The sequence below is a fragment of the Microtus oregoni genome, unplaced genomic scaffold (genome assembly GCF_018167655.1).
Source record: "Microtus oregoni isolate MIOR12 unplaced genomic scaffold, Mior012 000031F_ref0000149, whole genome shotgun sequence".
NCBI classification, from domain to species: Eukaryota; Metazoa; Chordata; class Mammalia; order Rodentia; family Cricetidae; genus Microtus; species Microtus oregoni.
The window spans coordinates 10,381,595-10,405,300 of NW_024543090.1; the positions used below are offsets into that span (position 1 = coordinate 10,381,595).

A 23,706-nucleotide genomic window follows, 5' to 3' on the forward strand; every position below is an offset into this window, starting at 1 on the left:
TTATCCTTTATTTTCATCAAGAATCTAATTTTTTTTAATAACTGTAAAGTGAAAGTTATAATTCTCTTGAGCTACTGCCAGTAGCTCACAGTTGATACCAAAATTTATGCATGGGAAAGTTGATTTCAATTTGGGTAATTTTGCTGAAGGTTAGTCTAAGAAACTAGTGTTTTGCCACCAACCAATTGTTTGTGTTCCTACAGAATGACTTATGTGTGATACCAGTGTTTTCTTTTATCCTACAGTTACTTAAATAAGATATTGTCACTATGGTATATGTTCTATAAGAGAAATTGTGTTCATGTTTAATTTAGTCTCAGCCTCTTTTTCAATTATGTGATTTGGGTATGTCTATTAAGTGCTGCTCTTTGTTTAAATAAAATCCCATAGGAATTAAATCAACAAATAGAAAAAAGAAAAGAAATGGAAGAACGTGAAAAAAGAAAGATAATTGCTGAAGAAAAGCACAAGGAATGGGTTCAGAAGAAAAATGAACAGGTAAAAAGAAATACATGTACATACTTCACATCTTTACAATGTCTTTCTTCCTCCCCCATTAACTAAGATTAGTCATCTTTTGCCTTTTGTTTTTGATTTGTTGGGTTTCCCCCCTATTTTCGTAGATACTTATCAAGTGTCTTATCTTCTGCCCTTTGCCTTCTACTTTTTTTCCTGTGACTTCTACTAGTATCTCCCTGCCATGACTAAGGCTATTTTTAGTGGAATTAGTAGAATTTCATGGTCTTGGACTTTCACACTGGCACTTCTAAGTTGTAACACCTGGAGCAATCAATGACAAGGTGCCATTGTCCCTTTATAGAGCTATAGTTGGACTTTGTGTCACCAGCTCCTGAAAAATGACACAGAGACTTCTTGTTAAATATGCAAGCTTGGCCTTAGCTTAGACTTGTTCCCAACTAACTCTTAAAACTTAAATTTAACCCATTTATATTAATCTATATTCTGCCATGTGGCTCATTATCTCTCCTCAACTTCCTCACATCTGGCAAATTTCCCGCACCTCCAATTCTTTCCCAGAGTTCCTATCTCTCTCTGGAAGTTCCACCTGTCTTCGTCTCCTGCCTACTTATTGGCTATTCAGCTCTTATTAAGCCAATCAGAAGGTGCCTTGGGCAAGTGAGGTTAAACAGACATCTTCATACAGTGTACAAAAAGATTATCCCAATAAAGAACCTTCCAGCTTCTTTATTTTTCTTACTACTTCTGTCTCAGTCACTGAGGCATAATCATAATTCTTGTTGCTAAACATTTCCTTTTTATGATTGCTTCTGAGTAGTCTCATTGCCTCTTGAACATCATTGTTTCCTCCTCTGCTCTAGAACACAAGCTCAAGATCTTCTGTCTCATTCTGCAGCATCTTTTATTGTGGTCAGCATTGCAGATGAGTTACTCAGAAATAGTACTGAGTGAATAGAGTCATCTGTCCCTGCCAGATTATTTTCGCTGAAGTCTGAATGACATTCCCTAGTTTTCATGTCTCCTCTCTGTCTTCTGAGATTTTTAGAACTCCAGCCTGGCTGGCTAATACACTTCACTGTGCTCTTTGATCCAGTCTCTTCCCCTTAAGCATTTCTCCCATGTGTGTTTCCCTTCTATCTATGATTTGCTTCTGCTGGGCTTCTGTTGGAGAGCACATGAGATAGCCACAGCCCATCTTCTTTTAGGATAATTTTACTGAAAATTTTGAGGGGAAAAAAATGGCTTATATGAAGGCAAACACAGATAAAGAAATAAGCATTTTATTTATTTATTTATTTATTTAAGAAATTTAGTCTTGTAGACAGAAATTTCTGTTCCACCTGGTCCCGCAGCTATTCAGTTCCAAATAAACACACAGAGGCTTATATTTATTATAAACTGTTTCACCTATTGCTCAGACTTATTACTAACTAGCTCTTACAACTTAAAGTAACCCATTATTCTTATCTATGGTTAGCCACATGGCTTGGTGTCTTTTCTCAGTAAGCCATTTCATCTTGCTTCCTCTACGTCTGGCCTGCAACTGTGTTTTTGTCTTTTCATAGAATTCTCCTAGTCTGGTCACCCTGCCTATATTTCCTGCCTGACTACTAACTAATCATCATTTTATTAATCCAATACAGTGACAAATCTTTACAGTGTACAAGAGCATTGCCTTATAGGATGAGTATAGAGCTTTGGCTGTGTTTTCTAGCCTCCAGGAATAAATACATACCCCAGAGAGATTTTGAGAATGCATCATTTCTTACTTTTTTTATTTCCTTAGGATTTTTTCTTTAAGATTGATTTGTATGTGTGCACACATGTGCACACGCACACATATGCTCAAAGCTAAAAGATGATCATCATCGGAACCCTTGAACCTGGAGTGACAGGTGGCTGGGAGTTGCCTGATATAGCTGATATAGGTGCTGGGAACTGAATTCTGGCCCTCTGAAATAGTAACAAAATCTCTTTTAACTGTTGAGATATCTTTCTAGGCCCCTTGGTTTTATTGTTGTGTTTGTTTTTAAGTACTTATAGAACAGACTTGATTGAGTTTGCTTTTTTATTTCCAATTTATTTACTTTTTGACAGTTTTATATATGATAACCCATTCTCATTACATTCATCTCTCTCCCCTCTTTTATCCTTTCTCTGCCCTCACCAGCTCTTCGTCCCACCAAATTCCCATCCCTCTTTTGTGTCTTTTTGTTTTTGCTTTTGTTCCACTGGGTTTGACAAGGGTCACTCAAATCGGCTTGAATATGACACTGTCCTTTGAAGCATGAGTAACTAGCCAGTTGCTATCATTGAAATAATGATTTTTCTCTCTTCCGCGTCCTTTGACTGCTCTTAGTTCCCTGGGGCAGGGTGGGACAGGCCTCATGAACCCTGCCTTTATCTATTACTGGTTTAGTCTTGTATGGACTGTATGCAGGCAACCGCAGCTGCTGTGAGTACATGCATGTCACAGCCGTGCTATGCTCATAAGACAACATTTCATTGCCCTCCTAACTATGGTTCACCTCTTACATCCTTTTTAGCCCTGACTCAGTGTTCCCTGTGCATATATATGACTGCCTTGTTTAATGCTGAACACGCCGTCATTTGTTCTCAGCAGTTTGACTAGTGAATAGTGCCTTAACTGCTGTTAGCTACAAAAAGAAACCTTTTTGGATGAAGACTGAAGACAGCACTAGTACATGACTATGAGCATAAATATTTAAGAGTTAGTTTGATAACATGTCCACTTAAGACAGAAGTCATGGGCTCATCCCCAGTGCCTATGAACTTTCCAGCCATAGGCCTTTGCCCAGGTCCACAGCTCTCTTATAGAGAATAAAGTAAGTTGGTTACCCCGATAACAGTTGTACTAGTAAGCACATCTTACCTGACCAGTTAGTAATGTAGCATGTAAAGACTTGCACTGGGGAGGGCCATTACTGACTTTTCTCCCCCAGTTGCTTACAGAGCAGCTTTTAGCACTGTGAGGCTTAGACAGCAGGGAGGACACTTCCACCTCAGTTCTGGTATGGCTGCTTGGTTTCCACAACCAAAGTGTGTGGTGTCTTCAACAAAAGGGTCTTAGCATCCTACTCTGGTGGGTATAATCTGTACAGTTTGAAGGCCTCTCCCACCTGGCATTGGGATTTTCTTAGAATAAGCAAGGCTTCTGGGATCAACACATTCTTCCTGTACATAGTACCTCATCAAGGTGGACGCTCCTTTGATATGGTAGAAATTCTTTTTTTCCCTTTCCTTTCTTTTATTTTCTTCTTCTTCTTTTTTTTTTTTTTCTTGATTTTTCAAGACAGGATTTCTCTCTGTATCAGCTCTGGCTGTCCTGAAACTCACTCTGTAGAGCAGGGTAACGTCAAACTCACAGAGATCCATCTGCTTCTGCCTTCCAAGTGCTGGGTTTAAAGGTGTGCGCCGTCACTGCCCAGCTCAAAATTCTTTCTTATGAATCTGGTAAATTTGCAGCCCTCTTAGTGACTTTGCTATATATTCTCCCTGTGTATATCTGTATTTGCCAGAAAAGCTTTTTTATATTATATACATGCCTTCACTTTTTTATTTTCAAGATCCTTTAAAACCTGAATAATTTTTATCCATTATTAGATTTAGCATAATGCTTTGGTTATGATATATGAACTTTTTGTTCAATAAACTAATGGTTATATTCTTTCTTTTGTGTGTGTATGTGTTATGTTATGTGTGTATAAATCCCTGGGCCTCAAGAATGCTAGGCAAGTGTTCTACTATACAGTTACATTCCCACCTCTTCTTTCATTTTTTTTGTAATTATTTTTAAAATAAAAAATAGGCCCTAAAAATTGAACCCAGGGCTTTGTGTTAAGCTAGCACTGAACCATTGAGCTATGTACTCTTAGCCCCTATTTCAATTTAATACACACTTGTGTTGAATCATATATCAGAAAGTTTTAAGCTACTGGGGCTGGGGGTGTATTTCAGTAACAGAATGCTTGCCTGAATATGCAGGCCCTGAGTTAACTCCTCAGCAAGCAAGCTTACAAGCAGTCAAATGGGGGGAGGGTGGAGATAAATGAACAAAATGTTATTGTAAATTTGTCTTGTAGTTCTTTGTTTATAATGGTGCTGGTTATAATCTACTTTTATGAATTGCAACAAATATTTAATTTGCAGGACATAGATTTAAAATGTTTAATTATAATTCTGTCCTTACTGTTAACTTTCATGCCTAGTTGTGTTACTAAGAGGACCAATAGCTGCAGGTGGGTGTGAGTATAAAAAGGAATTGGCTAGTTGTGTATGTCTGCAAATTTCTGCCGTCCTTCAGAAGTCTTTTGTACAATGGCACTAGGTTTCGATCCTAATACATGAACTGGCTTTGTGGCAGCCTAGCCTGTTTGGATGTTCACCTTCCTGGTCCTGGATAGAAGTGGGAGGACCTTGGACTTCACGCAGGGCAGGGAATCTGGACTGCTCTTCATTCTCGAGAGGGAGGGGGAATGGAAAGGGGGGGAAAGGGAGGGGGAGGGAAATGGGAAATTTTTTTTGCAACAACTAAAAAAAATAAAATAAAATAAATTAAAAAAAGAAGTACCTATGGTTAAAAAAAAAGTCATTTGTAGATTTTGCTTGCTTGCTTCTTCCGTAATATAACAAAAGATATTCTCTGTGAATAAATGCCAAGATCAACATAAGTATGTGACTGGAACAAAACTTTGGGTGATACTCTTTAGAAGTTCATAGATATGAATCAGAATAGTTCTACCTGTGCAGTGTTGTGTTCTCACCTAGAAGCCTCTCTTGTATTCAACTCCTTTAAGCTAATTTTTCCGTGCCTATCATGCATGGTTGTTATTTTAGTTCTTGATAGAAGACCTAATCCAATTATTGGGGGAAAAAAATAATTCCTTTTTCCCTTTTTTTTTTTTTTTTTTTTTTTTTTTGGTGAGGAGCAGGGTGATGAAGAAGCTTGCCCTGATAAAATTGCTGTTCCAGAAGGTTGAGAACTGGTTAAAAAATAAACGCTGAAAAGTTGTATTTAGCCAGTATTCTATAGCAAACTTGTGCCTGTTAAGGAATAATTGATGGCTCTTTTCTTTTTCATTTCGTCTTCTCCTCCTGCTCCCCCACCCCTTTTAAAACTACTGAATTTCTTTTTCCAGCCTTCCCTACACTTACCTCTGTTTGGAAAGACACTCTCCTGCTTCTTTTCCAGTCTGGCATCTAGGATTTGCTCCTCTGTTTACATTTCATGGTGTGTGGTCCTCTGCTGCCTCAGTTCAGGCTCACTCAGCCCTAGCTTGCTGCCTGCTCTGTCGTTTCACTGTACTCTATCAGAAAATCAGACAAAAAGAATTTATGAATCTATTAGCAAAGTTGGTTCCTTATAACTGTAAATTGCTAAGTTCTTTTTAAACAAAGGGCATATCTTATCGGAAACTTTTGTATATGTATTGTGCTAGTTCTTTTTCTTGACTTAGTTTTTAGCGTTAATACATATTTTGTGAGAAAAGACTTTATTTTCAGTGCTTTAAGGTAACTTAAAACAAGTTTTAACTGTCCAGCACAAGTGATATTTCGTGTGAATTGTAGTTGCAGCTCAGTGAGACCTGTGACTGAGGTGGTGCTATCAGTGTGTCCTTCAAGCTGTCAGCTGATGTTTGCTCACCCTTTCTTCTGTGTGGGGCAGGTGCTGTTAGAGGAAGCAGAGTTCACAACCACAAAGTTGTAGGTAGTCTCATTGTTTTCTTCTGTAAACTGTCTTGTGTGCCTGGTTATATAAGATTCAGCGTGCTAAAAAACGCTGAAGTCCCTTAGTGGGCTTCACTCTCTGTTCCTCTGCTATCCACAGGCATTCAGCTCTCTCTTTAGGTCCTGGTGACAGCCTGTCTAATTTTTTTTTTTTTTTTTTTAAATTTATTTATTTATTAAGGATTTCTGCCTCGTCCCCACAACCGCTTCCCATTTCCCTCCCCCTCCCCCGATCAATTCCCCCTCCCTCATCTGCTCGAAGAGCAATCAGGGTTCCCTGACCTGTGGGAAGCCCAAGGACTGCCCACCTCTATCCAGGTCTCGTAAGGTGAGCATCCAAACTGCCTAGGCTCCCACAAAGCCAGTACGTGCAGTAGGATCACAAACCCACTGCAATTGTTCTTGAATTCTCAGTATTCCTCATTGTCCGCTATGTTCAGCTAGTCCGGATTTATCCCATGCTTTTTCAGACCTAGGCCAGCTGGCCTTGGTGAGATCCCAATAGAACATCCCCATTGTCTTAGTGTGTGGGTGCACCCCTCGTGGTCCTGAGTTCCTTGCTTGTGCTCCGTCTCCTTCTGCTCCTGATTTGGACCTTGAGATTTCTGTCCGGTGCTCCCGTGTGGGTCTCTGTCTCTGTCTCCTTTCATCGCCTGATGAAGGTTAATATTCCTGAGGATGCCTATGTGTTTGTCTTTGGATTCACCTTCTTATTTAGCTTCTCTAGGAACATGAATTATAAGCTCAATGTCCTTTATTTATGGCTAGAAACCAAATATGAGTGAGTACATCCCATGTTCCTCTTTTTGGGTCTGGCTTACCTCACTCAGGATAGTGTTTTCTATTTCCATCCATTTGTATGCAAAATTCAAGAAGTCTTTGTTTTTTACTGCTGAGTAATACTCTAATATGTATATATTCCATACTTTCTTCATCCATTCTTCCGTTGAAGGGCATCTAGGTTGTTTCCAGGTTCTGGCTATTACAAACAATGCTGCCATGAACATAGTTGAGCATATACTTTTGTTGTATGATAGGGCCTCTCTTGGGTATATTCCCAAGAGTGGTATTGCTGGATCCAGGGGTAGGTTGATCCCGAATTTCCTGAGAAACCGAAACACTGCTTTCCAGAGTGGTTGCACAAGTTTGCATTCCCACCAGCAATGGGTGAGTGTACCCCTTTCTCCACAACCTCTCCAGCAAAGGCTATCATTGGTGTTTTTTATTTTCGCCATTCTGACAGGTGTAAGGTGGTATCTTAAAGTTGTCTTGATTTGCATTTCCCTGATCGCTAAGGAAGTTGAGCATGACCTTAAGTGTCTTTTGGCCATTTGAAGTTCTTCTGTTGAGAATTCTCTGTTCAGATCAGTGCCCCACTTTATAATTGGGTTGATTAGCCTTTTACGGTCTAGTTTCTTGAGTTCTTTATATATTTTGGAGATCAAACCTTTGTCAGTTGCAGGGTTGGTGAAGATCTTCTCCCAGTCAGTGGGTTGTCTTTTTGTCTTAGTGACAGTGTCCTTTGCTTTACAGAAGCTTCTCAGCCTCAGGGAGTCCCATTTATTCAATGATGCCCTTAGTGTCTGTGCTGCTGGGGTTATACATAGGAAGTGGTCTCCTGTGCCCATGTGCTGTAGAGTACTTCCCACTTTCTCTTCTATCAGGTTCAGTGTGTTCGGACTGATATTGAGGTCTTTAATCCATTTGGATTTGAGTTTTGTGCATGGTGATAGATATGGATCTATTTTCATTCTTCTACAGATTGACATCCAGTTTTGCCAGCACCATTTGTTGAAGATGCTCTCTTTTTTCCATTGTATACTTTTAGCTCCTTTATCGAAGATCAGGTGTTCATAGGTTTGTGGGTTAATGTCAGGGTCTTCTATTCGATTCCATTGGTCGACTTCTCTGTTTTTATGCCAATACCAAGCTGTTTTCAATACTGTAGCTCTGTAATAGAGTTTGAAGTCAGGGATGGTAATGCCTCCAGACAATCCTTTATTGTATAAGATTGTTTTGGCTATCCTGGGTTTTTTGTTTTTCCATATAAAGTTGATTATTGTCTTCTCCAGATCTGTGAAGAATTTTGATGGGATTTTGATGGGGATTGCATTGAATCTATAGATTGCTTTTGGTAGAATTGCCATTTTTACTATGTTGATCCTCCCAATCCAAGAGCAAGGGAGGTCTTTCCATTTTCTGGTGTCTTCTTCAATTTCTTTCTTCAAAGACTTATAGTTCTTGTCAAGTAGATCTTTCACTTCCTTGGTCAGGGTTACCCCAAGGTATTTTATGCTATTTGTGGCTATCGTGAAAGGTGATGCTTCTCTGATTTCCCTCTCTGCTTCCTTATCCTTAGTGTATAGGAAGGCAACTGATTTTTTGGAGTTGATCTTGTATCCTGCCACATTACTAAAGCTGTTTATCAGCTGTAGGAGTTCTTTGGTAGAGTTTTTGGGGTCGCTTATGTACACTATCATATCATCTGCAAATAACGAAAGCTTAACTTCTTCCTTTCCAATACGAATCCCCTTGATCTCCTTATGTTGTCTTATTGCTATTGCTAGAACTTCAAGCACTATATTGAAGAGGTATGGAGAGAGTGGACATCCTTGTCGTGTTCCTGATTTAAGTGGGATGGCTTTGAGTTTTTCTCCGTTTAATTTAATGTTAGCTGTTGGCTTGCTGTAAATAGCTTTTATTATATTTAGGTAGGACCCTTGTATCCCTATTCTCTCCAAGACCTTTATCATAAAGGGGTGTTGAATTTTGTCGAATGCTTTTTCAGCATCTAGTGAAATGATCATATGGTTTTTTTCTTTCAGTTTATTTATATGGTGGATTACATTGATAGATTTGCGTATGTTGAACCAGCCCTGCATCTCTGGGATGAAGCCTACTTGATCATAATGGATAATTTTTCTTACGTGTTCTTGGATTCGGTTTGCCAGTATTTTATTGAAAATTTTTGCGTCGATGTTCATGAGTGAGATCGGTCTGTAATTCTCTTTCTTGGTTGGGTCTTTTTGTGGTTTTGGTATCAGGGTAACTGTAGCTTCATAAAAGGAATTTGGCAATGACTCTTCTGATTCTATATTGTGAAATACATTAAGGAGTATAGGTATTAGTTCTTCTTGGAAGTTCTGGTAGAATTCTGCATTGAAACCATCTGGTCCTGGGCTTTTTTTCGAAGGGAGATTTTTGATAACCATTTCTAATTCTTCGCGAGAAACCGGTCTATTTAGATCATTCACCTGGTCTTGGTTTAGCTTTGGTATGTGGTACTTATTTAAAAAAATGTCCATTTCTTTTGTATTTTCCAGTTTTGTGGCATACAGGCTTTTGTAGTAAGATCTAATGATTCTCTGAATTTCCTCTGTGTCTGTGGTTATGTCCCCCTTTTCATTTCTGATCTTATTTATTTGCGTGTTCTCTCTCTGTCGTTTAATTAGTTTGGATAGGGGTTTGTCGATCTTGTTGATTTTCTCCAAGAACCAGCTTTTTGTTTCATTGATTCTTTGGACTGTTTTCTGTGTTTCTATTTTGTTGATTTCAGCCCTCAGTTTTATTATTTCCAGTCTTCTACTTCTCCTGGGCGCGTCTGCTTCTTTTTTTTCTAGAGCTTTCAGGTGTGTTGTTAAGTCCCCAATGTATGCATTCTCCGTTTTCTTTAAATGGGCACTTAGTGCTATGAACTTTCCTCTTAGCACTGCTTTCATTGTGTCCCATAGGTTTGAGTATGTTGTCCCTTTATTTTCATTAAATTCAAGGAAGACTTTAATTTCTTTCTTGATTTCTTCCTTGACCCAGGTGTGGTTCAGTAGTTGACTGTTCAGTTTCCATGAGTTTGTCGGTTTTTTGGGGGCAGCGTGGTTGTTGCCTTCTAATTTTAATCCGTGATGATCTGATAAGACACAGGTGGACACTGATATTTTTTTGTATCTGTGGAGGTTTCCTTTGTTTCCGAGTATGTGGTCAATTTTTGAGAAGGTTCCATGAGCTGCAGAGAAGAAGGTATATTCTTTCCTATTTGGGTGGAATGTTCTATAGATGTCTGTTAAGTCCATTTGCTTCATTACCTCCAATAATTCTCTTAATTCTCTATTAGGTTTCTGTCTGATTGACCTGTCCCTTGGAGAGAGAGGTGTGTTGAAGTCTCCTACTACTAGTGTGTGTGGTTTGATGTCTGCCTTGAGTTCTAGTAATATTTCTTTTACATAAGTAGGTGCTTTTATATTGGGGGCGTATATATTCAGGATTGAGACGTCCTCCTGATGAATTGTTCCTGTTATGAGTATAAAGTGACCGTCTCGGTCTCTTCTGATTGATTTTAGTTTGAAGTCAGTTTTGTTAGAAATTAGTATGGCCACACCTGCTTTTTTCTTAGGACCATTTGCTTGAAACACCTTTTCCCAACCCTTTACTCTGAGTAGGTGCCTGTCTTTGTGGTTGAGATGTGTTTCTTGCAAACAGCAGAATGTTGGATCCTGTTTTCGTATCCAATCTTTTAGCCTGTGCCTTTTTATAGGTGATTTGAGCCCATTAATATTAAGTGATATTAATGACCAGTGGTTGTTTACTCCGGTTATTCTTATTGCTTTTGGTAGTAGAGATTGTCTCCCTTCATTGAGATGTGCTCGTGAAGGGTCATTAGATGCCTGGGTTATTGTAGGCAGTGTTGGCAGTGTTGGATTCCTTGGGTTGCGATTTTCCTTCTATTACTTTCTGTAGGGCTGGATTTGTGGCTACGTATTGTTTAAATTTGTTCTTATCCTGGAATGTCTTGTTTTCTCCATTGATAATGAATGATAGCTTGGCTGGGTATAGTAGTTTGGGTTTGCATCCCTGGTGTCTTAGCTTCTGCAGAACCTCTATCCAGGACCTTCTGGCTTTCATAGTTTCCATCGAGAAGTCAGGTGTAAGTCTGATCGGTTTACCTTTATAAGTTACTTGCCCTTTTTCTTTTGCAGCTCTTAATATTTTTTCTTTAACCTGTATATTTTGTGTTTTGATTATTATATGGCGAGGAGATGTTTTTCTTTGATCCAGTCTGTTTGGTGTTCTGTATGCTTCTTGAATATTTAAGTGAATATCTTTCTTTAAGTTGGGAAAGTTTTCTTCCATAATTTTGTTGAAAATATTTTCTGGGCCTTTGAGCTGTGACTCTTCTCCTTCTTCTATTCCTATTATTCTTAGGTTTGGTTTTTTTATTGTGTCCCATAGTTCCTGAATGTTTTGTGTTGAGAATTTGTTGGCTTTGCTGTTTTCTTTGATCTGTTCGTTTATTTTCTCTATGGTGTCCTCAGCATCTGAGAGTCTTTCTTCTAGCTCTTGTATTCTATTGATTATGCTTGTTTCTGTAGACTCTGCTCGTTGGCCTAGATTTTCCATATCCAGCTGGTCCTCAGTTTGTATTTTCTTCTTTGCCTTCATTTCAGTTTTCAATTCTTGAACTGTTTCCATTACCTGTTTGATGGTTTTTTCTTGGTTTCCCAGGGTATCATGTACGTATTTACTCATTTCTTCAAACTTTTTGTTATACTTCTCATCCATTTCTATAAGGGCATTTTTTACATGTTGTTTAAGGGACTCTATTATCTTCATAAAGTCGATTTTTTCCATTTCTTCTGTGTTAGGTTGTTCAAATACTTCTGTTGTAAGATCATTGGGTTCTGATGTTTTCATGTTGTTTTTCGGATTATTGGGAGAATTCTTGCCTTGGCGCCTGCCCATCTCCTCCTATTGATCCTATCCAATGGGTCCTTTAAAAACCAGATCAGGTTTCCCTGCTGGCCAAGGGCTCCGCTTACAAAATGCCCTCACTCTCTTTCGTGGTTCCTGCTGCAGGCCAAGAACCCTCTCACCCCTCTGAAGGATCTTCAGGACAGGACCAGGCTCCCCTTGTGCCAGTGACCTGGCCAACCAAAGGCCTACCTCTTTGATTCAATTGTAGTAGGGCGATCTGCTCTCCTTATTGCACGCCTGTTCCCGCCGCTTGGGTCTGCCTCTGCGCCGGTCCCCGAAAGCCTCTTCCTGTATGCGGTGTTGCTCCGCCGCGTCTGGCCGCCGCCGCTCCGCCGCGTCTGGCCGCCGCCGCTCCGCCGCGTCTGGCCGCCGCCGCTCCGCCGCGTCTGGCCGCCGCCGCTCCGCCGCGTCTGGCCGCCGCCGCTCCGCCGCGTCTGGCCGCCGCCGCTCCGCCGCGTCTGGCCGCCGCCGCTCCGCCGCGTCTGGCCGCCGCCGCTCCGCCGCGTCTGGCCGCCGCCGCTCCGCCGCGTCTGGCCGCCGCCGCTCCGCCGCGTCTGGCCGCCGCCGCTCCGCCGCGTCTGGCCGCCGCCGCTCCGCCTCTGTGCGTCTAGCCTGTCTAATTTTTAAAAAAACATATGTATGCTTATATTCCTTACCTCCAAACTTGTTATTAGCATGTTCAGAGTTCTGGATTCACGGTGTCATTTTTCTGCATGCCTGTCATCTACTTGATCCTGTCCAGTTCTCATTGCTGTCACCTCTCCTGCAATCTTATATCTTTAGGCTATAATTTCTGTATAATATCAGTTGTAAGTTTGTGAAGCTTTATAAACCTATATACCAGTGCAAGCAACCCAGCAGCACTATAGTCAGTGATAAGAGCATTGCTGTCATTCCGGAAAGTTCCCTATGTCCACTCAGCACCCTGCTCCTTACCCCTGGTAGGCCCAGCAACAAGGCAGCAAACTAATACTGTTCTGGAAGTCAGATTTGCCTTTTCTAGAATTTCTTTAAATAAAATGATAGGGTATACACTCCTTTGAGTTAATTTTCTTTTGTTTTTAATTTTATCATAGTATTTTATATAATCTTGATCCCTGTTATTCTAATATCCTATGGAATTGCACAAATTACTTATTCATCCACTAGCTAAAGGAAATTGGACTGTTTTCAGTTTGTACTCACACACAAATGGAAGTTTGTTTCCATTTGTGTTAGACAAATGCTTTAGAGCTCAGTTACTAGGCTACATGGAAGCTGTGTTTAAACTTTATGGAAATCATCAAACTTTTCTGAAATGCTTGTATTCATTTTCTCATTATTTATGTTCTCATTATTGACATGTGAATGGTGTTTAGCATTTTTTCTTATTGTATTAATCTCAGTGGGAGACGTATTTTACTAGTCTAGTTAGGTATTTTTTAAACATAGAAGTTAAGTTTCCTAAAGCTTGGGAGCCTAAAATTTAGAAGAAAGGATATACAGGTTTGACTACTCATAATGTTTGGTTTGCAGAAAAAAAAAAAACAGTTGCGTTTTGTTCCTTGCATGGGATACATCCCAGTATCATTTCCTTTTCGTATAAGTACACTAATACTGTAGGATACAGATTCCACCATTATAACTTCATTTCAGTTCAGCTACCTTAAATGTAATCATGCTGGGAATTATGACAGCAATACAGAGATGCAGAGGAGCAAAATAGGTCAGTAATGCTGTTTGACTGTCTCTTTTGTAGTTGACTTTTGTTTTGTGTATCTTTTGCCTGTTTTTGGAATGTATTAAGAAGTTGTTATTCATGCAGAAATTTGGCTCAGTGACCTAGCTTCTACTTAGCATGCATAAATGTGTAGATTTAATCCCAGCCTCATCCTCTTTCTAAAGATATAAAAATAGGGTTTCATATCTGTTTGAGATGGGGTTATCATATTGTCCATGTATTCTTTGAACTCCTGCACCCAAGCAATTCTCTTTCTCTTCTGAGCAGCTACTACTATACACAGCTGTGCTACCATAGCTGTCTCTGGATTTTGTTTTTATACTACTGGTAATTTAACCTGCATATGCCAGTATAGGGCTTTGAGAGAGATCTCTGGCCCTGGAACTTTTTATCCAGGCACAAGTCTCTTGGCAAATATATGTGCTGCAAATACTTTTTACCGTTTAATTGTTCTTTAAAAATTAATATACACACATATATTATTAATATATATGAGTGTTCTGTATATATGTCTGTACACCACATGCATGCTTGGTGCCTACAGATGCCAGCAGAAAGAATTGGATACCTAAAACTTATACAGACAGTTGTGTGCTACCATGTGGGTTCTGAAATTGAACCTGAGTCCTGTTGAAGAATAGCTAGTGCTCTTGACCACTAAGCCATGACTCCAGGTCCAAAATTTAATGTTTATGATTTTTTTTGTTTTTTAAGATTTATTTATTTATTATATATATAGTATTCTGCATGCATGTATACCTACACACTGGAAGATGCTAGCAGATCTCATTATAGATCATTTGTGAGCTACCATATGGTTGCCGAGAATTGAACTCAGAATCTTTGGAAGAGCAGCCACTGCTCTTAACCTCTGAACCATCTATCTAGCCCTTGGTTTTTGTTTTTATTTTAATTTTTAAAACTAGCATACAAAATAATGGGTCTCATGACAGTATTTTCATATGTAGAGTCAATGTATTTTGTTTTAATTTATTCCCATTGCCTAAATGTTGTACCTCTACTCCTAAGCCTGTCCTCTGGTGTTGTAGGAGGCTGCTTATTCGTTTCCTGGCTGCCCAGACCCCCTAAGTGGCTGTACTAATTTACATTACCACCGTCAGAATGGGAAGGTTCATCTTTTCCCACATCCTTGTCAGTATTTGTTTTCTTGATGACAGCCATTTTGACGAGAATAAGATAATCTCAAATAAGTTTTAATTCATTGACCTAATGGCTAAGGGTGCTTAAAACTGTTTTCAGGTCTTTATTTTATTTGTTCTGTTGAGAACTGTCAGTTGAGTTCATCAGCCCATTTATTGATTGGATTTATTCTTTGATTTTTCACTTTTGCACTTCTTTAAAGATTCAGGACAGGCTCCAAAACCACAGAGAAACCCTGTCTCGAAAAACCAAAAAAAAAAAAAAAAAAAAGATTCTAGATTTGAAGCCATCTGATATGCAGTTGGCAAAATTTGTTTTTTCTCATTATGCAGGCTGTCTCTTCACTGTGGTGATTGCTTATTTGTTTTGATTTGTCTGTGTTAGCAACGTTTTCAATTAAAAAAAAATTGTAGGGGGCTTGTAGACCAGATTTGACTTTTATGCCTTCATTTGCCAACCTCTCCTCTCTTCCCCTCCCCTACTTTCTCTATCTCACTTTCTAGCCCAGCTTGGCCTAGAACTTAACTTTGTAGCCGAGCCTTACAAGTTCATGTTAGTCTTACCCTTGCTTCCTAAATGTTGGGGTGACGGGTGTGAACTGGCTATGACTTTGAATCTATGTAGGGATTGTGGAGCCAAACAAGCAATGTGGATTTTTTCTCTGTAACTTGCTGACAAGTGATGATTTATACAAGTATTTGCACTGGCAGACTGTTGAGGAAATGTGTGCATGTGTGATTCATATTCAGAGTGCAAGGGATGCCCATGAAACCATGCTAAAATTCAGTAGATTGTCGCTTTTATGTGGTAATGCAGCTAGTCTTTCTTGAGTACCTATCAGTCACTGTCCCAAGCTCTGAGGAGCCTTCCTTCTATAAAAGTAATTACAAATACTTCAATTAAAATTCCTTCATTTTTATTAAGGAAAGGAAAGAAAGGGAACAAAAAATTAATAAAGAAATGGAAGAAAAAGCAGCAAAGAAACTGGAGAAAGAACATTTGCAAGAAAAAGCAAAAGCAAAATACCAAGAATGGTTGAAGAAAAAGAATGCTGAAGAATGTGAGAAAAAGAAAAAAGAGAAGGTATTTTTAATTAAAGTGACTAGTCAGAATGCATACTTTGGTACTTAAATGTGTACTTTAGAAACACAAGTATAATTATTTAACACTGCTTTAGTATAAAATACACAAGCTAGCCTTACTTCTCTTATCTTATGTTTAAGCTTCAAAAATGAATATGCATTTCTGATATTCTTTGAAAATTATTAATAAGCCTGTGGATATTTATCAGCCAGGTTCAAAATTTTTATTACTGCTTTTTAACCATTTTTGACAGTTTTTTAGTAGACGTTTTACTCCCTGTAAGTTCCTCTAAGACAGACTGGCATTGTTTTGTTTTATGGATTTGCTATCTTATTGTTGTTCACTGGGAGACACTTTAATGCCTTCCTTGATCATGTTTACTTTTGCTCTTTGATTATAGAAACATAGTTCAGTTTTATGGCCAGTGTGTCATGGGGGCAGAAAGCAACCGAAGGGAAGACAAACAAACAGTTAAGACTTGGCTGGAATATTTAGTTACAGAATACCCCAGGGAATTCTTTGGTCTTGTCATTTTAAGGAAAAAGAAAAGCAACGTCAAGCAGAATTACAAGAGAAAAAGGAAATAGCAGAAAAGAAGTTTAAGGAATGGTTGAAAAATGCAAAAAATAAACCTCGTCCAGCTGCAAAAAGCTATGGTTATGCCAGTGGGAAGCTTACAGGTTAGTGTTTATGTTGTGTGGATTGCATAAGTATGGTTGCAGAAGGAAATGCTATATAAATGTTTTTTTTCCTTTGATAGAAATAGAAATGTGTAAAAGTAAGTATTTTCTAGAATATTGTAACTGTATGTTGCTAAAGAAGTGCTGAAAATTTATTATTCTCTGCATTTCATATATAAATATATTTCTTAAAGGCAACAGTTGCAAAACTGCATACTTACACTTTATTTTACATTTTGTTTGTTTATGTTTCTTTGAAACAGTCTTCCTTTGTTGCCCAGACTGGCCTCAAACTCCAGTCTTCTGTCTCACCTTCCTGAGTCCTGGGCTCACAGGTATTCACACATATATACCCTGTTCCCATTGGTCTTCTTCCCACCTTGCTCCTTGTTCCTTCTTTCTCCTGTATTACAAGTGTCCCACTGTTTTGTCTTTCTCCCACCCCCTGATGTAGTCCTTCCCTCTCGTGATCACCTCTCAGGATGTGTACACAGCATGCACATCTACAGAGTTCTAAATCTAGGCTTCACATTTAAGGATTTACAGATAGCTTGTTTCACTTAATATGACTTCCAGTTTTATCCATTTTCCTCAAAGGGTCATGATTTCATTTTTCTTTCTGCTGGAATAAAATTTCCATTATGCATATGAACCACATTTTCTTTATCCATTCATCTTTTGATGGGCATCTAAGCTGATTCCATTTCCCAGCTATTGTGATTCATGCAAAAATAAATATGATGTACAGGTATCTCTATGGTATGCTGACTTTAAATCCTTTGAGTGTATACTCCAGAGCTGGATCATATGGAAGTTCTATTTCTCTCTCTCTGTCTCTTTCTCTCTATCTTTCTCTCCCTGTCTTTCTGTCTCTCTCTCTCTCTTTTTTTAGAAGCCTCCAATCTTTCTGAAGTGACTATCAGTTTACATTGCCACCCTCAGAGGGCTCCTCTTTCCCCACTCCCTTGCCAGAATTTGTTTTCTTGATGACAGCCATTCTGACTAGGGTAAGATAGACCTCAAAGTGTTCTTAATTGCTTCAAAACTAAGGATGCTGAGAACTTAAAAACTATATATTTTTGAGACAAAGTTTCATTGTGAGCCTAGAACTCACAGAGATGACCCACCTCTGCTTCCCAAGTGCTGTAATTAAGATGTATACTAGCAAGCCTGGCTGGCAACTCTGTCAAATCCCTTGGCTATTTATACTTAGAGAATGCCCTTTTCATTTCATCAGCCCATTTGTTGATGGGATGTTTTGTTCTTTGGGTATTTCATTTTGTAATTAGACTAAGATTGTGTATTTTATGTAAAACTGTGTTGTTGGCAAAGGCTTTCCCACTCTGCTAGTTGTTTCTTTGCTCTGGTAATTGTTTCCTGTGCTCTGCTGACGTGTCTTAATTTTGTGTCATCCCAGTTGTTGATTCTTGGGATTATTTCCTGTGCTGCTGCATCATTTTTGGAAAGTCCTTGCCTGGGCTTGTACCCTGACGTGTTGTAGACATTTTCTTCTGCAATTTTGAAAGTTTCAGGTTTGACATCAAAGCCTCTGGCCCATTTTGGTTTTATTTTTTCAAGGTGTGCAAAGGGGTTGTGGTTTCATTCTTTTCCCAGCAGCCATCATTACAGTTTGCAGACCTTTTTTCTTTTTTGGAGGTGATGGGATTGAGACAAGGTTTCTCTTTGTAGCTCTGGTTGTCTTTGAACTTACTCTGTAGACTAGGCTGGCTGGCCTGAAACTCACGGAGATCCACCCAAGTGCTGGGATTAAAGTTGTGTGCTACCACTGGCCAGCCACAAACCTACATTTTAAAGCAATTGTATCTAATGTTAGCAAACAAAATTTCTCATGCTTGGCAGTGTAGCTCAGTACTTTAGCATATGCCTGACTCTGCGCTCAGGCCCCAAGACTTCAAAATAAATTATTTTATTTATTGGATCATCGAACCTCAACTAGGTTGTTCACAGGGTCATTTTGCTGTTTCTCTTTCTACCAGTCTCTAAAACAGAGCTTCCAGGGTCCAGTGCATTTGTTTTGAAGAGCAGAATACTAGACAGCACATGACCAAATGTACCCAGCTTGCCCTTAGACTTGGTCTGATTATAATGGCAATGCATGTTTTTCTTTGTGCTTCATGTTTGAAATTCATACCTTGCTGACAGCTGCCTTCACTTGTTTAAGTGATTTATTATTAAATACTCCCATTCTGTTTTGTTCACACACTAGAACATACTGCAGACTTTGTTTTGACTGTCTTGGTGAAGTGTGTGTTGACATATCTTTGCAGTCAAAGAGGACTGGGAGTGTCTGAAAGACACATTCCTGCTGTCAGGGCTAGGCCTCTCTTATATGTCATAGGATCATCTAGTATGGATACTGAGCACTGGCATGACATATGCCTTGAAATTAAAAAAAAAATTGTTTTGAAAAAGGGTGATAAGCAATTATTTTAACCTAATGACCAGATAGTAAAGTGAGAATGGAGATATTGACTAGAAGTTAATTACCAAAATAATGGATTATTATCTCAATGCTTTTGAATTTGAATGAACTTAATTCTCACACACAGCTTGTTTTTCAACAAACACTGTGCTTCTCCCATCTCCATTCTTTATGTCCATATCATTGTTACAAATTACACAGTAGAGAAATTTCTGTCTCCACAGTGAGTGGAGGACTCGGAGGCAATTCACGATGTGTTCTCCCTGCACCCCATCATGGGCTGTCAGATGTCACCATTCTGTAAACACTTGAAGTGCATTAGCAGAATGAATGCCAGCTAGTGGTCAGAATCCTAATTTGACAGTAATGCAGAAGCTGAGTGGTTCTAAGTAGGAATCTTGAGCTATTGTGGGCACTTACATGAAATAAAGTCTTTTTTTAAATATAAACTTTAGTATCTGATAAGGGAAGCTATCACACAATTAGCCATTTCCAAGACTGAATTAAAAGCATAAAGGTTTTTTTGTTTGTTTGTTTTTGTCTTTGCCTAAAGGTTTTAAGAGTTATAAAAGAAATTACATAGTAAAACTTTTGTAGACATTTTTATTTAGGTAGGTTTTCATAGTATTATTCAAATGCTCAAAATTTTTAATGTTTGCTACAGTGATGATGTGGGATGACCTTCTGTGTATGTGTTGCTTTTGTTGGTTGATGCATAAAGCTGTTTTGGCCAGTGGCTTAACAGAGTAAAGCCAGGTGGGAAATCTGAACAGAGATATAGAGAGAGGGTAGGCAGAGTCAAGGAATCGCCATGTAGCTGCCAAAGGAGAAAGATGCCAGAACCTTACTGGTAAGCCACAGCCTTATGGTGATACACAGATTGATAGAAATGGATTAATTTAAGATGTAAGAGCTAGCTGGGAATGCACCTGAGTGAAGCAGTGTGGTAATTAATATAGTTTCTGTGTTATTATCCGGGTCTGGGCGGCCAGGAAATGAAATTGGAGTCTCTGTTTACACAGTACTACATTAGAACAATATTATTTCTTTTAAAACATTTCAGGCTTCAAGTTTTAAGTTAGTATATCGATGTATCAATGATATTTTGTCCTGTTGCCATTTTAATATTTTAGCAATTAAAAATAATTGATTTCTTTGATCTAAGAATTTTATTTATTGTTCATTCTCGTTTTTTAATGATTATAGGTTTTTACAGTGGAAATTCCTACCCAGAACCAACTTTTTATAACCCAATTCCATGGAAACCAATTCATATGCCCCCTCCAAAAGAAGCTAAGAGTGGAATGGGAAAGAAGAGTAAACGACCTGTGACAAGCCAGCCACTCACATCATCGTCTCTAGTGGTTCACAAAGCCAAGAGCAACCTTTGTCTTGGAACTCTGTGCCAGATACAGAGATAGAGCACGGGGACATAGCATACCTTTCTACCTGGAGCTTCTTAGGAAGCTCAGAACAGTTTTGCTTAGCACTTCTCAATCAGTAAGTCAACATTTGATGTGATAATTGACAGGTACCAAATTTTTAATGGGATCCTTAGCGCTAAAGATAGTTTTTACTTTTTGGTTTTTATAAGTCGTTATGGTTGATCTAATTATTGTATTTTACTTTTTATTAAAACTAACTATAATATCAATAAACCAACAGTTTTTCTTGTGTTCTTTTGTACTCTTTGTTATTTGCTTGTGATTTATACCTATAAACATGAGATTAATTTGTTCAAACAAACACTTTTAAAGCTTACTTCAATGCGGTAGAAACCAAGAGTAATACCCTTTAGTGTTTACAATGTCTGTTAATGGTTTTTAGTACAGTTTTCCATGAAGGTATTTTTAAGCTTTTCATTTCTTTTTACATTTGTTTATTTTTGTAGGCGTGTTCATACTGTGGGCATGCATGTGCTGCAACACGGGTGTGGGGATGAGAGGACGACTGGGAGCTGTGTGGGTCCCGAGGACTGGACTCAGGTCGCCAGGCTTGCACAGCAGCGCCTTTACCAGCCAAGTCATCTCACTGGTCCCTTGTGTGGATATTTTTTTAAAAACTAACTGAAAGACTTCTCTGCAACACAGAAATAAGGGCTGGAGTTTTTGAGAGAATATTAAAATACTGTTTTGTGCTGTAGCTTTGAGACTGATGCTTTCATACTGTCGAGGCACTGATAATATTTTGCCACACTATATAAAACCCTTTTCATATACTAATTATAATTGGATTGCTAGCTTTGAAATTAGTATTAACTTTAGATTTTTTGTAATATTAGCCACTTTATATGTTAAGTAAAACTCAGAACTTTTTGATAAGTTCTCAAAAATCTCGATTTGTTTTAGATGTCTATTTTTCAGGGGATGATCAAGAAATGAAAATTTATATAAATATGATTTCTATTTGAAATATATCTGTTTTTGCTAGATTTGTAGTATCAAGTTTCCTGTGGTTGATAGTAGTACTTGGTAAGGAAATACCAGTAACATCTTTGAAGAGTATTTGTGTCATCACAGATTTGGGACAGATAATAAAGATTCAATTTTATTAGGTTAAAAGTTTTAGAGGCCTGATTATTCTATTTGAACCAACATTTATAGAGAATATGGAAGATGAATAATTTTCCATGGTGGCAATATTCTTATGGTTACACCTGACTTCCTAGACATTTTAGATACATTTATAAACCTATTTCGCAGACAAGATTAGCTATTAGCTCTAACTCTTTAGTATCAATCATACTACTTTTCAAGAAGTAATGTGGCTATTAGTCACTGAATCCGAAGCTTAATTATATTCAATTGTAATGGGAAGTCTCTGGAAGATTATGCCAGGTGTTGGCAATATCTCGTCTATACTTTGTGATTATTCTGGCTGTTGTGGGGAGGTTGGCCTGTAGTAGGACAAATCACAGACGCAGGAAAACACATTTGAGAGATTTTGGCATTATCTACCAAATATGTCATAATGGTTGAATTAAGGTGGCAACAGCTACATGGTAAGAAGTGGGAATGGATTTGGGAGTTAGGGAGGTCTTTAAGAAATCTGTCGTAGATATTGCTAAATTTGCAATACCAACATCAACAAGGAACTTGACGAGATTCCCAAGGAAGAATTTAGGCAGTAAAAAGGAGCTGACATTAAGTAGCCAGCAAAGATCCTAAAACATGAGCCTTTAATAAAGTAGAAGAAAACCCAGGCCTTCACTGCCCCATCCTCTACCCTGGTGTGCAAGACTACTTGGTCATTCTAATTCTTGAGTAATTCTGATGGCTCCTTATTTTATTTTATTTTTTATTTTTTTGGTTTTTCGAGACAGGGTTTCCCTGTGGCTTTGGAGCCTGTCCTGGAACTAGCTCTTGTAGACCAGGCTGGCCTCGAACTACAGAGATCGCCTGTCTCTGCCTTCCGAGTGCTGGGATTAAAGGCGTGCGCCACCACCGCCCAGCTGGATCCTTATTTTAAATTCTAGACATTTTTTCTGTTTCTCTTTTGTATTCTACTTACTTTGTGGACATACCTTCTCTAAGGACATTAGCTAAAATTACTTTTTTTAAATTAAAACATTTATTTATTTATTATGTGTACAGCATTCCTTCCATGTGTGCCCACAAGCCAGAAGGGGGCACCAGGTCTCATTATAGATGGCTGTGAGCCACCATGTGGTTGCTGGGAATTGAACTCAGGACTGGGAATTGAACTCAGGACCTCTGGAAGAGCAGTCAGTGCTCTTAACCACTGAGTCATCTCTCCAGCCCTCTAAAATTACTTTTTTATTTCTCTATTTCTGTTTCTTCTGGAACCATCTTTCTTTCAACACTCAACCAAGCCAGAGGTTCATTATCCTCATAAAGGGGAGCATGGTGGTACACAAACAGACATGGAGAAGGCTGGAGAAGGAGCTGAGAGTTCTACATCTTAAACTGAAGGTATCAGGCTGAGAGGGTGGCAGGAAAGGACGGAAGAAGGGAGGAAAGGTGAGAGGGAGACTGGACCTGGTTTGGATCCCTGAAATCTCAGAGCTCACCTCCAGTGACACACTTCCTCCAACAAGGACACACCTCCTAATCCTTCTCAAATAGTGCCACTCCCTGATGACTAAACATTCAAATAAATGAGCCTATGGGGGCCATACCCACTCAAACCACCACAGAGGGGAAGGTGCAAACAAAGACTGTCTCTCTTGATCCCTCTTGACTGCAAAAGTATAGGCCTCCAAATATGATTAACAGACACTGAGGACAGTTTCACTAGCCTGATTGTTTTAGCTACTATATAATATTTAGACACAGCTTGGCAAAGCTGTACACTTTTAAATAATATTTGATTAAATGTATAATTTTTAGATTTTTCCCTCTCATATATTGGATCCAGATTGCAGTTCCCCACCTCTTCCCCCCTTTCCTTCTCCTCTCCCCATCCCAGAACCCCCCTACACACACACACACACACACACACACACACTTACCCTCAGAAAAGAGCAGGCTTCCAGGGATATCAGCCAAACACAGCATAACAAGCTACAATAAGACCAGGTACATACCATGATATCAAATGCAACTCAGGAGAAGGAAAAGGGTCCCACAAGCAGGCAAAAGAGTCAGAGACAGTCACTGCTCCCGCTGTTAGGAGTCCCACAAGAA

The 23,706-nt window shown here is 38.9% G+C and overlaps 1 protein-coding gene across 1 annotated transcript in view; it reads left to right on the forward strand.

The window, feature by feature from the left end:
* The window catches only part of Ccdc34 (coiled-coil domain containing 34), a 33,237-nt gene extending 12,446 nt beyond the window's left edge, over nt 1-20,791 (forward strand). Inside the window, exons 3-6 of the mRNA XM_041679015.1 lie at nt 391-498; nt 15,779-15,937; nt 16,476-16,617; nt 20,267-20,791. Of these exons, the coding sequence (XP_041534949.1) occupies nt 391-498; nt 15,779-15,937; nt 16,476-16,617; nt 20,267-20,481 (624 nt within the window). The 3' untranslated portion in view covers nt 20,482-20,791. The remainder of the gene's footprint in view (nt 1-390; nt 499-15,778; nt 15,938-16,475; nt 16,618-20,266) is intronic.
* Nucleotides 20,792-23,706: the final 2,915 nt, after the last annotated feature.